Here is a 17,980-nt window from a genome sequence, read left to right on the forward strand (position 1 = left end):
GTAATACTTCCAAGATGTCATGGTATGATTACAATGTTTGTGTGTGTCTGTATTGACTTTAGAGAGAAACATCGATGTGACAGAGAACCATCGACTGGCTGCCTTCTGTATGCACCAACTGGGGATCAAACCTGCAACCTGGGTATATGCCCTGACCAGGAACCACACCCAAGACCCTTCAGTGCACAGGAAGACGCTCCAACCAACTAAGCCACACTGGCCAGAGCATGATTACAGTGTTTGAACAACACCTTTGTAAGCTGCCAGAAATCCTGTAAATGCCACAAAGGGAAGCCAGCAGGACCACAGAGTTCTCATGCTCAAACTATAATTGTTGAATCCCCCTGCTTTCCTCTTCTGCTTGTTTCTCCATCATGACTATCAATTTGTCTTGTCCATCTCCATTTTACAGCTATTTTGGAAGGTGCTTAATGCACCAGTTGAGAGGAAGAAACTTTTAAGGCCAATTATTTTCCCAACTGGTTAGTGCATGCAGACCCAGAGAAAGCCCCGAGAATGAAAATTTACCTCCATAAGTGGAGGGCAGGGAAAGACCAAAGAAAGAAGCAGGCCACTCCAGTCAAGTAATTAATAGAATTTATAAAAGGAAACTTAGAAGACATGTCTTGGGTAGCTGCAAGACAAAATGGGTCCTCATGCCATTCATTGGCAGATACCAAAGAATTACATAGGGTAAGAGTGGGGAATAATCACAGGTACTAGTACGTGAATGCTAGAAATTATATGCTTGACCAAGTCAGGACAACAACCTGGTCCAGGACCAGCATATCGCAGGAAGCAAGAGAGGCGTTGATTTATGTCAGAATGAATATCAATTCAGTCAGTCTAGAAGTTGGGTTTACAGAAAGCAACCTCTTGTTCTGGTCCAGCTCTAGCACACAGGACAGGCAGCGGTCACGTCATGGAACAGCCTTTCCACCACACCAACCCAACCTTGAACAACCTCACCAACCCACTGAAACAAAGAACCCTGTGTAACCATGTGCCAGTCCAGACACTGATATAGAAGCATTTTGTTTGACTGAACCCCATCTACACAGAGCTTTGCCTGAGCTGGACCTTTGGAAATAAGAGCTGCAGAAGAAAAAAAATTAATTACCTAGGAATGAATGGGGACATTTGGGTCTTATTCAAACATCTGAGGAAATGGGAAGGATTTTCTCTCTGATCAAAAGTCTTGAACAGAATTGAAAAAATAAAAAGTGATGATGGTGTGTCATTTATTTTCTCTTTATGCTACTCGATTTCCCAGATTAGTCCTGTGAAATCTAATGGTTCTCAGCATCCTCCTTGCCATGCATCAGGGCTTCTAGTTGTCATTTCTAAAGAAATGAAGAACCATAATTGAAATAGATGTATAAGATTATCAACTTTCACATTTGTGATTTTTGTTATCCCTTAACTGACTCCCAGTATAAATAGTAATAAAATTGTTAAAATTAAAAAGGCCTGCGTGGCTCAGTAGTTGAACATTGACCTATGCACCAGGAGGTCATGGTTGGATTCCCAGTCAGGGCACATGCCTGCGTTGTGGGCTCCATCCCCGGTGGGGAGCATGTAGGAGCAGCTGGTCAATGATTCTCATCATTGATGTTTCTCTCTCCCTCTTCCTCTGAAATCAATAAAAATAAATTTTAGGGGAAAAAAGGCAACCAATAAGTGCATAAATGGAATAACAAACTGATGTTTCTATCTCTCCCTTCCCCTCTCTAAAAATCAAGGAAAATTTTAGAAAAAGAATACTATCTCAAACTTGCGTATATTTGCATTTGCCCTTTTTTGAAGCATCAAAAAGGGTACCATATGTTAAATAGGCCTTGACTATAGAGGACTAGTCATTTACAAAATGTGATTACAGGAGACCAAAAAGTTTCCTGTCCCAAATTACCTCCACTCCTTGGCTATCACGTGCCTAAAGTCCACCTGTACATATACATATATTTAATGCAGAATACCTCCCTCTCCCCTAGGAGATCTACATTAAGTCATTATGATCTATTAACACTTTAGAGTGAAACTATTTATAGGATTACTTTTCATTTCCATACCAGGTGTGAAAAGGTCACTGAGGAAATGTAAATTTTGAAGGGAAGATAATTCTGAAATCAGAAGGAAGGCAGACCTGGACAGATTACCTCGATTGATAGCACTGGACAAGAACGTGACAATATAAGGGCCTGTGGAACTGAGTATGGAAATGCAGAGAGAGGGGGTAAGATATGGAAGAAGGAATCAGATATGAGTTAGCCAGGGGCTCTGGCCAGGTATGTCAGTTGATTAGAGAATCGTCCCGATACTCCAAAGTTGTCAGGTTCAATCCCCAGTCAGGGCACATACCAGAATCAACCAATGAATGCATAAGTAAGTGGAACAATAAATCAATTTCTCTAATTTTTTAAAAAATTTTTAAAGAGATAAGTTGGCCATAAAAGCAAACTATTCACTGTGACAGTTAATTTTTTTAAGTCAGTTTGGCTCAGCCACAGTGCCCAGATATTAGTCACACATTCTGGATGTGCCCGTGAGGGTACTTTTGGATGAGATTAACATTTACATTGGTCTTTGAGTAAAGCACCTTGTCCTCCATAATGTGGGTGGGCCTGATACAATCAGTTGAAGGCCTGACTAGAACAAGAGACTCACCTCTCCAGAGCAGGAAAGAATTCACCAGCAGAGCTGGACTTGGACTGCAACATCAGCTCTTCCCTGTCTGCAGCCTGATATCCCACCCTGCAGATTTTGGACTTGCTAGCCTCCATGATTGCATGAGTCAATTCCTAGTTTATAAAGCAATTCCCAGAGTGTAAGCTGAATTCATTTATAATAGCTCAGGAAATACATTGTCCAAACTCACTATCTGGTTCTGTGAATCAAAGGACAAAAATAAAAACTTCAATCTTGGCATTCACAACTGCTGGAGTTCTTCGTGTTTCCATCTCCATCTTAATCTCTGTACTTTTGAAGACCAGAATTTCAGAGATGCAATATACCCATCTTTCTTTTCCTGATATTGTTTGTGAAATGTTGTCTCTAAATTACTACAGAAAAAGGAGAGAGGATAATTTGCTATGTAGGCTATCTAAAAAAGCAGTACTCCTATAGTAGAGAGATAACTGTCCAAATTTCTGGCATGGCACAGACTATAACTCTCTGAGTCAGAAGCCAGTAAAAGGACCAAATCAGCTTCTCATCTTTATTTCAGAGAGATTCTGCTTCATAAGGTAAAGCCTGAGCATGCTAAGGCAGTTTTTCTCAATTCAGCCTGCAGTCTTACAATTAATTGAAATTTTTCTACATTCTGGAACCTGTTTTTGTTTTCATCAGTATTCAGCATTATGATTTGTGTGTGCATGTGTGTGTGTGTTTGTTCTTTGTCTCAAACCCACAATGGGCATGTACCCTGACCAGGAATCGAACTGGCCACCTTTCAGTGCATGGGACAACGCTCAAAGAACTGAACCATACCAGCCAGGACAGCCTCATATCATTTTTAAACCAGAATTGTTTAGTTGGGTTTTTTCAACAAGATAAAAAGTTAATTAAAAATAGTTTCAAACATCTCACAAAAGCTAAGCCATTTAGAATATTTTTTAAAGTATTCTCCCTATTCACATCTGTATTTTAAAAATAAATAAATTAGATGAGGCAAAATGTATTTTAAACTGCTTCAAACATTATGCAAAGAATTAACCATGAAAAATGACTAACAAAAATAGAAATATCCCTGAATAAAATCCATGTGTACAGAAAATGATTCAGGATGCTATAAATAACTCATATGAGGTAAAGCCAACATGCACTATTTATATATCATTCTCTGAAGAAAGAGCATATTTTATTAATCTGCAGTTCCTTAGCAGTTAATAATAAAAGCAAGGTATATAGTATCAATAAGTCTGATTGCTGGGCCCAAAGAAAACTCAAAATATTTTAAGGTGAATTTTTTTCTTTTTCATTTGATTCCTCTTCCATAACCTAGAACCAAAAAAACAAAAACAAAGAGAATTTAAGAATTAAGAAAATAATTAGAAATTGCTATTTTATTGTTTTTAACATTACTTTCTTACCTAAAATACTCTATTCTATAATAATGCAAGTCAATAAAAAGAAATATATCGATAGCCCCAAAGCACAAGGCTTGCATCATAACTTGGTATCCTAACAACATAAAAGCAAACTGAATATTAGCAAATTAATTAAAAGCACTGGTCTCTTTTCCTTGTCCCAAAAGAGGCAATAGCAGAGTCTCAGCTGGTCAGAGAAGACTATAAAGATTAATTGGTATTTCCTAGTCATAGGACTAATGTAATTGATTACCCCCCCCCCAAAGCATCTTATTTAATTAAATATATTGTGGGGATCTATACCAAACTGTAAAAATATACATTAGAAAAATGAATCCTGAGCCCTGGCCGGGTAGCTTAATTGGTTAGTATTGCCCAAATATGCCAAGGTTTCCAGTTCTATCCCCCATCAGGTCACGTGCAAGAATCAACTAATGAATGCATAAATAAGTGGAAGCCTTCACCGGTCTGGCTCAGTGGACGGAGCATCGGCCTGCAGACTAAAGAGTCCCAGGTTCGATTACGGCTAAGGGCACATGCCTGGGTTGCGGGCTCGATCCCCCCCAGTGGGGTCTTGCAGGAGGCAGCCAATCAATGATTCTCTCTCATCATTGATGTTTCTATCTCTCTATCTCCCTTCCTCTCTGAAATCAATAAAAAAAATATATTAAAAAATAATAAAATAAGTGGAACAACAAATTGATGTTTTTATCTTTTCCTCTCCCTCTCTAAAAATCAATCAATAAAAAAATTTTTTAAAGAAAAATAAATCCCCCCAAAAAGTAAGTAAACAAAATATATTGGCAACTATTTTTTTAAAAATATGTTTTATTGATTTTTTACAGAGAGGAAGGGAGAGGGATAGAGTTAGAAACATCAATGAGAGAAAAACATCGATCAGCTGCCTCCTGCACACTCCCTACTGGGTATGTGCCCGCAACCAAGGTACATGCCCTTGATTGGAATCGAACCTGGGACCCTTGAGTCCGCAGGCCAACGCTCTATCCACTGAGCCAAACCGGTTAGGGCTATATTGGCAACTATTTTATCTTACTTAGATAAAAATTCATTTTAAACCTTAGAAAAATGTTAAGACTTTCATTTCTAATTAAGTTAATAAAACTAATGACTACTTGAATAAAAAAATAAAATGATTAATATCTTTTCATGAGTTAATATATTACTCAAATAATAAAGAGCAACTTCTTTGGTAAGGAAGAGAGTTATATAAACCAAAGAATTTTTTTTCTCTTTACCACACCTACTACAATTAAATGCCAATTCAAGTTTATAATATGACAGCCAATTCATCACCCCACCCTGGACAAGTAAACAAAAATGTTCCTTTGTTAATCCACAGTGTCAACTAATATAATTTTTAAAAAGGGATATGGCAAAAAAAAAGCATATGGCAGAAAATGGAACAAAATGTTTGTTTGTTTTTAAATCTAGACCAATCTGGTTCTGATCTGAGACAATCAATCTCTAATAGTTTCTCTTTTGTGTTAAGTAAAAATGGATATTTACTTCCAAGGAATTAATATTTTATATCCAATCTCAGCAACACCCAATCCAAAGGATTTTGTCAATCAACTCCTATTTTAGGCAGAATATTCCTAATTTTGGAATACCATTTCCAAATATTTAATACAAACTATGTAAGAACCTGAATAACACACAAGGCTAAGTGTTGCAGAGGAACACAAAGACTGAGATATGACTGCAAGTCTCTCAAGGAACTTACCCACAGACAAAAAGTGAAACGGACACAGAAAGCGGCTTTGGACCAAAGTAGAGCTTAATTTTAAGCTGAGGACTTAAAAGAGGAGTTCAAAGAGGAGATGGCATGTATTGTACCAAAAGGACAATTTTTTTCTTAGCTTCAATATTTTCTATTTTCCCCCTTTTTATTGAATTTATTGGGGTGACACTGGTTAACAAAATTATGTTTCAGATGCACAATTCCACAACACATGATCTTGTACAATGTACTGCGTGTTCACCTCCTCAAGTCATGTCTCCTTCCATCATTTATCCCCCTATACCCTCCTCTACCTCCCCCCACGTGAACTCCCCACGACCGGCAATCCCCACAAAGGGACGTATTTTAATACTACCCAGAGATGAGTGATTCCCAAAGGCACTAGAAGGAGATGTCTTCTCCTGAAAGGCACAGAATTACCTGAAGTTTTTTTTTTGTGTTTTTTTTTAAATTTCTAACTTCCACATACTCTTTCCCTTCTGGATAATCTCTCTCCATAAGGCCATGTCTCCTGGTTGAGAATCACTGCAGTGAGGGTGACTATTACTGCTTAGAAGATGCTGTGCTACATTCCTTAAGTATCTTGGGGAAGAAAAGTGCTGACAATAGGCTATAGATAAAGCTCTATAATTCTACTCAATAAATACTGTTTTACTGTAAAACAAAGTATGATCTCTTGATGAGCTTCTTGCCTGCACATTTAAGAACAAGAAGTGGATAAATGTAAGAACAAGTAGTGGATCAATATGATGTACTGGAGCTGTTCCTCTAAAGACTTCTAAATAGCATCTACAAAACACTACGATGTTTTGAATCCACTTCTAATTTTTTCACAACCAGAGCAGCAGTATGCCCTGAGTCTCAATTTCCTATGAACAAAATAGAAATGGCTCAATTAATACACTGTACTATTAGAAGATTAAATGAAGTAATATTTGTAAAAATGCCTGGCACACAGTAGGTATTCATAACACTAAAGTTAATTCTAAATTAAAGAGTCATCAAGTCTGATAAAAATTGTAACACTAAGATCCAGCCCTTGAAGAAAATGTCAGGTCATGAATTTCTTTTCTTCTCAAATGTTTATTTTAAATCTATTTGATATTTTAATATTAAAACCATCACATAATATTGGCATACCTGTTCTACGCCTTCTACTTCTGGAATATAAAACTGCAGCATGTTCTGAATTCCATTTTTCAGAGTAATGATTGAACTAGGGCAGCTGGTACAAGAACCTTGGAGTTTCAGCTGTACGATACCATCTTCAAAGCCCTTATATATTACATCTCCTCCATCTTCCTGCACAGTTGGCCTGTGGTCACAGTATATTTGTGATATTTAAGAGGATAGAAATTTTCATCAAAAAAATTTAATATAACTAAGAGCTTAGATTTTGTATTGGTAAAATTCACAAAGTCAGAGTTACTTTTACAATAGAGAATAAGTAGGGCTAGTCTCATTTATAATTTTAATTTTGTTACTTTCATTCATATAAATATATACTCTACTTTTTATATTTAGTCTTGCTTATTAATATTTTTTCAGCATTTAAAATTTAAAATTTCCTAATAATTATAGTAATTACCTAAGTTATACTCAATTTCTTTTGGGTGAATACAGAGAATTTGACACATGCTAGCTTTCTTTTTCAGGTAAACTTTTCATTGAAATATAACATTAATACAGAAAAATGTAGAAATCACGTACAATCAATTCAATTAATTTTCACAAAGTGAATATACATTTGTCCCAGACCAAAAAGCAGAACATTAGCACCTCAGAAGTCCTCTTATTCTTCCTTCTAATAACTCTTCCCAACCAAAGGTAACCATTTCCTAATTGTTACCACCATTGATTAGTTTTGCCTGCTTTTTAACTTAAAAATTTATAAATTCCATTTAGAAAACGTATTTACTCTTTTGTATCTGGCTTCTTTTGCTCTTTGTGAGATTCATCCACATTGTTGCATGTAGTAATTAATAGTTCCATCTCACTGCAGCATAGTATTCCATTAAGTGAATATGCCAGAATTTGTCCTTTCCATTGTTGATGGACATCTGGGTTAATACAAGTTTTTGGCTTTTACAAATGGTGCAGTTATGAAGATTCCTGAAAATGTCTTTTGGTATACATATATATTATTACTAGGAATATACCTAGAGTGGAATTGCTGGGTCAAAAATATGCATAGTCCTGGCCAGGTGGCTTAGTTGGTTGGAGCACCATGCTGTACACCAAAAGGCTGTAGGTTTGATTCCCAGTCATGGCATGTACTGGTACCTAGGTTGTGGATTCAATCCCCAGACAGGGCTTGAACAGGAGGCAACTGATCGATGTTTCTCTCTCACATGGATGTCTCCCTTCTCTCTTCTCCCTCTCCCTCCCCCTCCCACTCCCCCTCCCTCTCCCTCTCCCCCTCCCTCTCCCTCTCCCTCCCTCTCTCTCTCTCTCTCTCTCTCTCTCTCTCTCTCTCTCAAATAAATAAACATATCCTCGGGTGAGGATTTAAAAACAAAAGGATATGCATATATTCAGATTTAGCAGATAATGCTAAATAGTTTTCCAGTTATATAAACTTACTAGTAGCCCGTTTGCACGAAGATTCGTGCAATAGACCTTCATTCACCTGGCTGCCTGCACCAGTTTTCTGCCGGCACCAGGGACCCAGGCCTTGGCTGTGGCCACCGCCTTCTGCCTTTTTCAGGGTCCGGGCTTGGCCCCGGGCGGTGGCCTTGGGCTCGGCTGCACCCAACATCCTTGCTAAGGATCGCAGGAGCCGACCCCCAGTGGTTTCCTGCGATCCGTGCAGGCTGCCCACTGGTGCCCAAGGCCGGGAAAGCCTCCGCCCCAGGCTTTCCTGGCCTTGGGCTCGCCGCACCCAGCGTCCCTGCTACCGATCACATGAGCCGACCCCCAGTGGTTTCCTGCGATCGGTGCAGGCTCCCCGCTGGTGCCCAAGGCCCGGAAAGCCTCGGCCCCTGGGACCCCCAGGAGCGGCGGGAGGGGCCGGGCCGCACCCCCCCTGGTGGCCGATTGCCTCCGGGACCCCCGGGAGGGGCGGGAGGGGCGGGAGGGGCCGGCCACGCCCCCCCGGGTGGCCCATCGCCCCCCGGGACCCCTGGGAGGGGCGGGAGGGGCAGGGCCACGCCCTCCCAGGTGGACACTCAACCCCGGGACCCCCGGGAGGGGCGGGAGAGGCGGGAGGGGCCCGGACACGCCCCCCTAGGTGGCCGATGGCCCCAGGCACCCCCGGGAGCGGCGGCATGGGTCCGGCCACGCCCCCCCGGAGTGCCGATGGGCCCAGGCACCCCCGGGAGCGGCGGCATGGGTCCGGCCACGCCCCCCGGGGTGCCGATTGCCCCAGGCACCCTGGGGAGTGGCAGCATGGGCCGGCCACGCCCCCCGGGGTGCCGATCGCCCCAGGCACCCCCGGGAGCGGCAGCATGGGCCGGCCACGCCCCCCGGGGTGCCGATCGCCCCAGGCACCTCGGGGAGTGGCGGCATGGGCCCGGCCATGCCCCCCCGGGGTGCCCATCGCCCCAGTCACCCCCGGGAGCAGCGGCATGGGCCCGGCCACTGGGCACCGCCATCTTGAACTTCTCAACGGCGGATATGCCCCCGGGAGTCCCGCCCCCAGCCTCCTGACGGCCCAATCGTGGGCATAGCGGAGGTGCGGTCAATTTGCATGTTTCTCTATTATAAGGTAAGATATTCCCACCAGTGGTAGAAGAGAGTTCCTGTTGCTCTACATCCTCAATAGCAATTGGTGTTGTCAATCTTAATTATTTTAACCATTCTAGTGGATGTGCAGCGATAGTTCATTGTGGTTTTAATTTGAATATTCACAATGACTAATGAGGTTGAGCACTTTCTCGTGTCTAGTGGCCATTTGGCTACTGTAGTTTTTGAGTAGCTGCTCCAGTGCTTTCATGAAGAGACTGCTTCAATCTCTGAATATTTGTTTTCTTAACAAATTGTAAGTTTTAAAATATAGTCTGTCATATATGTATTATAAATACCTTCTACTCTTTGCTTTGCTTTTCACTGTAAATGGCATCTTTTGATGAAGAGAATCATAATTCTACTGTAGTCTAATTAATGTTTTTTCCATGATTTTTCTTGTGTCCCGTCAAAAAAACTATTTTTGAAAAAACTCAAAAAGTGATGCAGATATTCTATTTTAAATTTCCTTTGTGATTTCTTTCTTGACCATGGTCTACCTCTGGTTTGCCCCCATTTCAAGGGTATAGTCCTATAGGAAACCCAACTAAGAGTCTGGATGTTTCTTGAGGCCCCAACACTCCTTGACTGGTCCTAAACTCCAATTTTTGTTACTCCCAGAACCGTACAACTGTCAAAACTCTGTTTAGCATTCCAAATGCTTTTTGTTTGACCTCTTAGTCTCTTCTCTTACACAGCTAAGAATAAGCAGGGTGCTTTGTGGGGAGAACCTCTGAGTGTTAGGCTTACTTTTTCTTAACTTCTCTCTAGGATCTTGGCCCTTTAAGTCAAAGCTTAATTGGTGACCCAGAATTTTAATTTTTGTCTTCCCATTTCAACAAATTTGCCAAAAACTAAATGGTTTTTCCGATTCTTAGCAGCTATCCCAAGCCAGCTTCTCATACTCTAGCCTCACACCAAGAATCAGCAAATGCCCAGAGGGAAGCCTCAGTGTGCTTTCTTCCCCACCAGATATTGTTTGCTTTGTTAGCTATTTAATGCCTTCACACACAAATTTTTTTAAATTGTATTTTACCTAGCTTTTCTGGGACTTAACACCAGGACCATTGGTCTGCTACAAGCAAAAAATCAGAGCAGGAAGTTCTCTACTTATTTAATTTTATACTTTATGGATAATAGCCTAAAATACAAGTAATCCTCTCCTCACAATCTTCCCAAACACTGTTAACTAATTTTTTTCTAAGAAATTTGGTATTATAACAATATCAAACCTAAACGGTAACTGTGAAAGATAAAGTCCTTTACTGATTGTGTTTAGTTTTAAAATTTGGATGAATATAGACAATATACAGGCTTTAAATTCAACTGTCATGGTAACATTCTGTGGTTTACATTAACTTATACTCATTTTAAAACTCTACTATAATCTCACAGACAACCAAACACAAATTGCTATAATAAAAATTGGCTCTGCAGTATATATGATCTCAAGTAGAAAGATAAGCACATACCGTATTCTTGTATCTAACAGTTCTTTAATCATTGCCACAACTTCATCATCTTCTTCAGATCCTGGAAACAATTACAAATAAAACATATCAACAGTAGACATTTCATATCAGGCATATACAAGTACTATTAAAATAGGATAATTTTAACCTAGTTAATTTTAATATCTCATCTATGTAATAAAAGCCTAAGCGACAGTTATGGCAGAACGACCAGTTGCTATGATGTGCACTGACCACCAGGAGGCAGACGCTTAATGCAGGAGCTGCCTCCTGATGGTCAGTGTGCTCCCACAGGGGGAGCGCTGCTCAGCCAGAAGCCGGGCTCACAGCTGGCAAGCGCAGCAGTGGTGGCAAAACCCTCTCCCGCCTCTGCAACAATGCTAAGGAGCAGTGAGCCAAGCAGTAAGAAGCAGTTAGCAGGCAAGCAGTAAGAAGCAAGGGGTCCCGGAATGCGAGAGGGATGTCCAACTGCTGTCTTAGACCCATGGGGAGCGGGCCTAAGCCGGCAGTTGGACATCCTCCAAGGGCTCCCAGACTGCGAGAGGGCACAGGCCGGCTGAGGGCCCCCCCTTCCCAGTGCACAAATTTTGTGCACTGGGCTTCTAGTTAAAAAAATAAAAGCACAGGACATGTAACTTGGTATGGTGATAAAGTGATTTGAGGGAAATGAAAAGATCATTCCTTCAATTCTCTGAAGAAAAATTAAGGAGCACTGATCAATTCAATATCTGGCGATAAAGTTGAGTATGCCAAAATAACTTAACTTACTAATGATAGTAGGGTTTCATATATATTTGTAAACTTTCCTCATTCTTTTAAATATTTTTGAGAAATTTATTTACCGTCAGGATAACTAAAAATGTAGACAATTCAAATTACACTATAACAAACACTAGAGTTCTAGCAACAACATAGGCAACAACTATCAATATTAGATTATATTAACTTTGAATCATTTTAAAAAAAATAAAAAGCACTAAAACTAAAATTCTCTTACATCAGTAAACCTAAGTTCCGTTCCCCACTGTCACTTCCATAGGCAACCACTATCATGCGTTTAGTGTATACCCTTCTAGTATATGTTTACATTTCCATGTGTATATTTACACAGATGAGATTCCACAATACCCACTGTTCTATACCTTGACTTTCTCTATTTAATATATCTTACAGATCTTTCCATATCATCATGTTCAGATTTCTCAATTTTTAAAATAGGTACATAAAAATTTTTGTATTAATTTGTCTTCATTTAGTTTCTTATTTCAGTTGTTTCTAGTTCACTGCTATTTCTAACAATCTTGCAGCATGCATGCTTGTGTAAAGTAATTATCAGTTTACTTTTGTAAGTATATTTGTAAAATATATTCCTAGTGATAGGATATTTGGGTCAACAGGTTTAAATTTGGTAGACATAGTCAAATGGCTCTCAAAATATCCTATCAACTTTATGTATATACTCATCAAAAACACAAATAACTGGCCCGGCCAGCGTGGCTCAGTGATTGAGCACTGACCCAGGAACCAAGAGGTCACCAGTAAGATTCCAGGTCAGGGCACATGCCCAGGTTTTGGGCTTGACCCCCAGTAGGAGACATGCCAGAGGCAGCCGATCAATGATTCTCTTTCATCATTGGGTTTCTCTCTCTCCCTCTCCCTTACTCGTTGAAATCAATAAAAATATATTTTAAAAAAACAAACACAAATAACTGTTTCATGCATAAATGGCATGTATGTAAGAGTGTGTAAATAATATACCCTCCACTTTTCCTTTATCACTTCATATTTTCTTTTGTATCTTTTTACATTGATATCTCCCGATCTAGTTCATTTCTTTTAACTACTGAGATATATATGTTTTTTAAATATGTTTTTATTGATGAGAGAGAGAGAGAGAAAGGGATATAGACAGAATCATTGATCAGCTGCCTCCTGCATGCCCCCTACTGGGGATCGAGTCCAAAGCCAGCATGTGCCCTGACCTGGAATCTAACCAGTGACCTCTTGGTTCCTGGATTAATGCTCAACCTCTGAGCCACAGTGGCTGGGTACTGCTGATATATTTAAAAAATATTTCAAAGAACATGCTTCTACATGCTGTCTGTGTACATTTATAAGACTCGTTTAGGGTATATACCTAGATAATGTAACTGTACCATCTAAAAGCATTATGCAAATGTTTGTGTGTGTGTACACACACACACATAACAATATCTTTATGATACTGGAGAAAGGAAAAACTTCATAAACAACAAATACTTAAGCTAATACTTGAGCTCCATGTGCAGTTCCTCTTCCAAGTCCTTTACACAAAATAACTTATTTACAACAAAAAAACAAAAAACAAACACACACAAAGGAAAAGATGAATATATGTAACTACATTAAAAAGAAAAACTGTCGCTCGGCCAGCGTGGCTCAGTATTTGAGTGTCAACCTATGAACCAAGAGGTCATGGTTCGATTCCCGATCAGCGCACATGCCTGGGTTGTGGGCTCAATCCCCAGTGTGGGGCATGCAGGAGGCAGCCAATCAATGATTCTCTATCATCACTGATGTTTCTATCTCTTTCTTCCTTCTTCTTTCCTCTCTGAAATCAATAAAAATATATTTTAAAAAAAGAAAAAGAAAAAATGTGCTTGCTTTGGCAACACAAAAACTAAAATTGGATTGATAAAGAGAAGATTAGCATGGCCCATAAGCAAAGATAACACAGATTCATGAAACATTCTATATTTTCTTAAAAGATTTCTAAATGACAAAAGCTATTCTAAACACAGAGAAAAGATAAGGCATGGTTATGGAGACGTTATCTGTTAGAAAAAAACTAACAAAAAATTGACACTCAGAATACTTCTTAAAAACCTGATAAAATTGATACAAAAAATACATATAATTCAATTTTTAAAAAATGGGCAAAGATTATAAACAGGAAATATATTGACAAGGAAAATAATGACCAGTAAACGTTTGAAAACTTTCAGGCTCAGTATCATAATACCAAGGAAATGCAATTAAAACAAGACACCATTTTACACTTAAATATTGGTTAAAAAAATGTAAGACACTAAGTGATAATAAAAATATAAGAAAGTAAATTCTTATACATTGCTGATTTGTATGTACATTATAACAATTTATAATACAGCAATTCTACTTCTAGGAATATATACTATGCTTTGGCCAGTGGGCTCAATGGTTAGAGCATTGCCCCCACACCAAAGAGTTGTGGGTTCCATTCCTGATCAAGGGCATGTACCTGGGTTGCAGGTTTGCTCCCCACCTGCATTGGTTGTGGCGCATGCGGGAGGCAACCAATCGATGTCTTTCTCTCTCTCTCTCTCTCTCTCTCTTCCCTCTCTTCCTCTTCCACTCTATCTGAAATCAATGGAAAAATATCCTCAGGTGAGGATTACCAAAAAAAAAAAAAGGAATATATGCTACAGAAACTCTCCACATATGCACAAAGGGACAGTACAAAGATGCCCACTGCAGTATTTGTAATAGAAATTACACAAATAATTCACTTGAACATAAGAAACAAAATAATTAACTGTAGTTTATTGATATAATGATTATCCAGCACTTAAACTAAATAGAGCTACATTTTTTTTCAAAATGGATGTATTTCAAAATGTTATACTCAGTGAAAAAGAGGAAAGTTGCATATAACACAAATTATTTAAAGTTTAAAAACAAAAACCAATGTTATATATTCCCTGCAGAGACTTGTATTTGTAATAAATGTCTTAAAACAAACCAAGTTTAGCCCTACCTGGGTTGGCTCAGTGGACAGAGCACCAGCCTGCAGACTGAAAGGTCCCAGGTTTGATTCTGTTCAAAAGCAAATGCTGGGTTGGGGGCTTGATCCTCAGTAGGGGGTATGCAGGAGGCAGCCAATCAATGATTCTCTCTCATCATTGATGCTTCTCTCTCTCTCCCTTCCTCTCTTAAATCAATAAAAATATATTTGGGGGAAAAAAGTTTAAAACAGAGTTTACCTACATCTCTGGAAGCAGAAAGGGAAAAGGGATGAGGGTTGTAGGGCTTTGGCTATGTCTTTAATATTTTATTAAAATACTATAGGCCCGGTGCACAAATTCGTGCACCAGTCGGGTCCCTCGGCCTGTCCTGCGGGATTGGGCCGAAACCGGCTCTCCAATATCCCTCAAGGGGTCACGGATTGCAAGATGGCACAGGCCAGGCTTAGGGATCCCACAGGTGCACAATTAGGGCCAGGGAGGGACACAAGATGTTGGGTAGCTGGGGAGGGACCGCAGGAGGGCTCCACGGCACATCCGACCTGTCTCGCTCAGTCCCGATTGGCCAGAGCCCAGCAGCAAGCTAACTACCAGTCGGAGCGCCTGCCCCCTGGTGGTCAGTGCACATCATAGCAAGCGGTTGAGCAGCCTTAGCATATTGTTAGCATATTATGCTTTGATTGGTTGAACGGACAACCAGACGACTGGACACTTAGCATATTAGGCTTTTATTATATAGGGTGGGTTTAAAGCAATTATAGCCAAAAATTAACATTTGTTAAATCTGAGAGGAGGGCAAATTGGTAAGTTTTATACTATTTTCTGTATGTTTGAAAATTTTTACAATTAAAAAATTTACTTTCGTGTAATAGATTCAATTTATTTACAGATTTTCAAAAATGATGGACAAAACGAGTATATATGAAGTTTTATTTCCTCAGAATTGGTTCCAGAGCTAAATATAGTACAATGATAAAAATCTGTACATCCATGATTTCTGAAATCAAGGCAAATGAGAAGAATGTAGAAAAGCTTTTTTTTAAAAAAAAAAAAAAGATAAATATTAATTATCCAACGTATCACCTGCTTCTCCTGAAGATGTTTCCTCAGTGACTAAGGGTAAGCCAGATGCAAAGAAATCCATGATTGCTGCATAAATATCTGGTTTCAGTAAATTCCAGTCTAACTCTTCACTTTCCTGTAAATATTTGAAGAAAAATGCTAAAATTTCTACCCAAGGGCATAGACAAATATAAAACAAGACTTTGTATCTTTTAAGAATCCTTTCCTACATATATATATATATATATATATATATATATATATATATATATATATATATATCCTGTACTATGCAACAGTATCCATTTCTGGAGAATACATGTCAGGTCCAGTTCTTAAAGAATATGGCTTATAATAACTTTCAGAAGATACAATCCTAGAACATTTCTCATTCATTCATTCATCAAACTTGTACTAAGTGTGCTGTATGTATCATACCCTATATAGGGGATATCAAAATGATAAAAAATATTTTTTCATGAGGTAAAGAGAGTTAAAATACTGAATAAGGATTCTCTATGTTAATGAGGATAAAGAGGCCCTGGCTGGCCCTGGACAGTGTTGTTCAGTGGTTAAAGCATCGGCCCTCACACTGAAGGGTGTCGAGTTCAATTCCCAGTCAAAGGCACGACCTGGGTTGCAGGTTCCATCCCCAGTCCCAGTAGGGGTGTGTGTGGGAGGCAACCAATCAATGTGTCTCTCTCACATCAATGTTTCTCTCCCCCTCCCTCCCAACCTCCCTTCCACTCTCTCTAAAAAATCAATGGAAAAAATATCCTGAAGTGATGATTAACAAAAAAATAAAAGAATTAACTAATGGCCCTGGCCAGGTAGCTCAGTTAGTTAGAGTGTTGTCCCAATATGTCAAGGTTGCAGGTTCAATCTCCAGTCAGGGCAGATACAAGAATCAACCAATGAATGCATAAACAAGTAGAACAAATTACTGCCTGTCTGTCTCTCTCCCCCTTCCTCTCTCTCTCTAAAAATCAATCAATTAATATTTTAAAAAATTTTTAAGATTTTTTTAAAGGGCTGAATTTTAAAAAAGAATCAACCAATGAATGCATAAAGAAGTGGAACAACACATTAATGTATTTCTCTCCCTCTCCTCTCACTCTAAAAAAATCAATAATTAAAATTAAAATATAAAGAGAATAAAGAAATTTCCCATTCTTTTAAATATAATAGGATTAACTGTTTGATCAAATACGTAAGATATCTGACAACTATTAAAAAATTCAATTTACATATACTACTTAAGAGTATTGACAAAATCCAATGACACAACTGTAGAACCAAAACTTCTAACATGTCTTATCTATGGCTCTTGGGCTAGAAGACTTGTGAACTGTCAACAAGACCAGTATCCTCAAGAAAGAATCGATAGCTATTTCACCCCCAAACCTGACCGACTAGTTGATTCCATTTTAAAAAAAGGTATAATTCTTAAATACCTAAATAGTACTAATGTCTAAAAAAGAGAAAGGCAGGATATATAGTTTTCGGTGTTTTTTTTTAATATATATATATTTTTAATATATTTTTATTGATTTCAGAGAGGAAGGGAGAGGGAGAGAGAGATAGAAACATCAGTGATGAGAGAGAATCATTGATCGGCTGCCTCCTGCATGCCCCCCACTAGGGATTGAGCCCACAACCTGGGCATATGCCCTGACCGGGAATCGAACCGGTGACCTCTTGGTTCCTGGGTTGACGCTCAACCGCTGAGCCACACCAGGGTGGGCTGTTTTTTAATATTTTTTTCAATATATTTTATTGATTTTTTATAGAGAGGAAGGGAGAGGGATAGAGAGTTAGAAACATCAATGAGAGAGAAACACCGATCAGCTGCCTCCTGCACACCCCCCACTGGGGTTGTGCCCGCAACCAAGGTACATGCCCTTGACCAGAATCGAACCTGGGACCCTTGAGTCCACAGGCCGATGCTCTATCCACTGAGCCAAACCGGTTTCGGCTGTTTTTTAATATTTTTATTGATTTCAGAGAAGAAGGCAGAGGGAGAGAGAGATAGAAACATCAATGATGAGAAAGAATCATTGATTGGCTGCCTCCTGCATGCTCCCTACTGGGGATTGAGCCCACAACCCAGGCATG

At 39.4% G+C, this 17,980-nt stretch overlaps 1 protein-coding gene across 4 annotated transcripts in view; it reads right to left on the bottom strand.

Annotated features, from left to right (window-relative positions):
- Positions 1–3,831: 3,831 nt before the first annotated feature.
- The window catches only part of NFU1 (NFU1 iron-sulfur cluster scaffold), a 29,651-nt gene continuing 15,502 nt past the window's right edge, over positions 3,832–17,980 (bottom strand). For all 4 annotated transcript variants that reach the window (XM_079792808.1, XM_079792805.1, XM_079792806.1 and 1 more), the window contains 4 exons: positions 15,887–16,001; positions 11,043–11,103; positions 6,988–7,162; positions 3,832–3,996 (listed from right to left, as the gene is read on the bottom strand). In XM_079792808.1, coding sequence (XP_079648934.1) covers positions 3,952–3,996; positions 6,988–7,162; positions 11,043–11,103; positions 15,887–16,001 — 396 coding nt within the window. In that variant the 3' untranslated portion in view covers positions 3,832–3,951. The remainder of the gene's footprint in view (positions 3,997–6,987; positions 7,163–11,042; positions 11,104–15,886; positions 16,002–17,980) is intronic.

This window comes from Cnephaeus nilssonii (genome assembly GCF_951640355.1).
Source record: "Cnephaeus nilssonii genome assembly, chromosome: 15".
NCBI lineage: Eukaryota > Metazoa > Chordata > Mammalia > Chiroptera > Vespertilionidae > Cnephaeus > Cnephaeus nilssonii.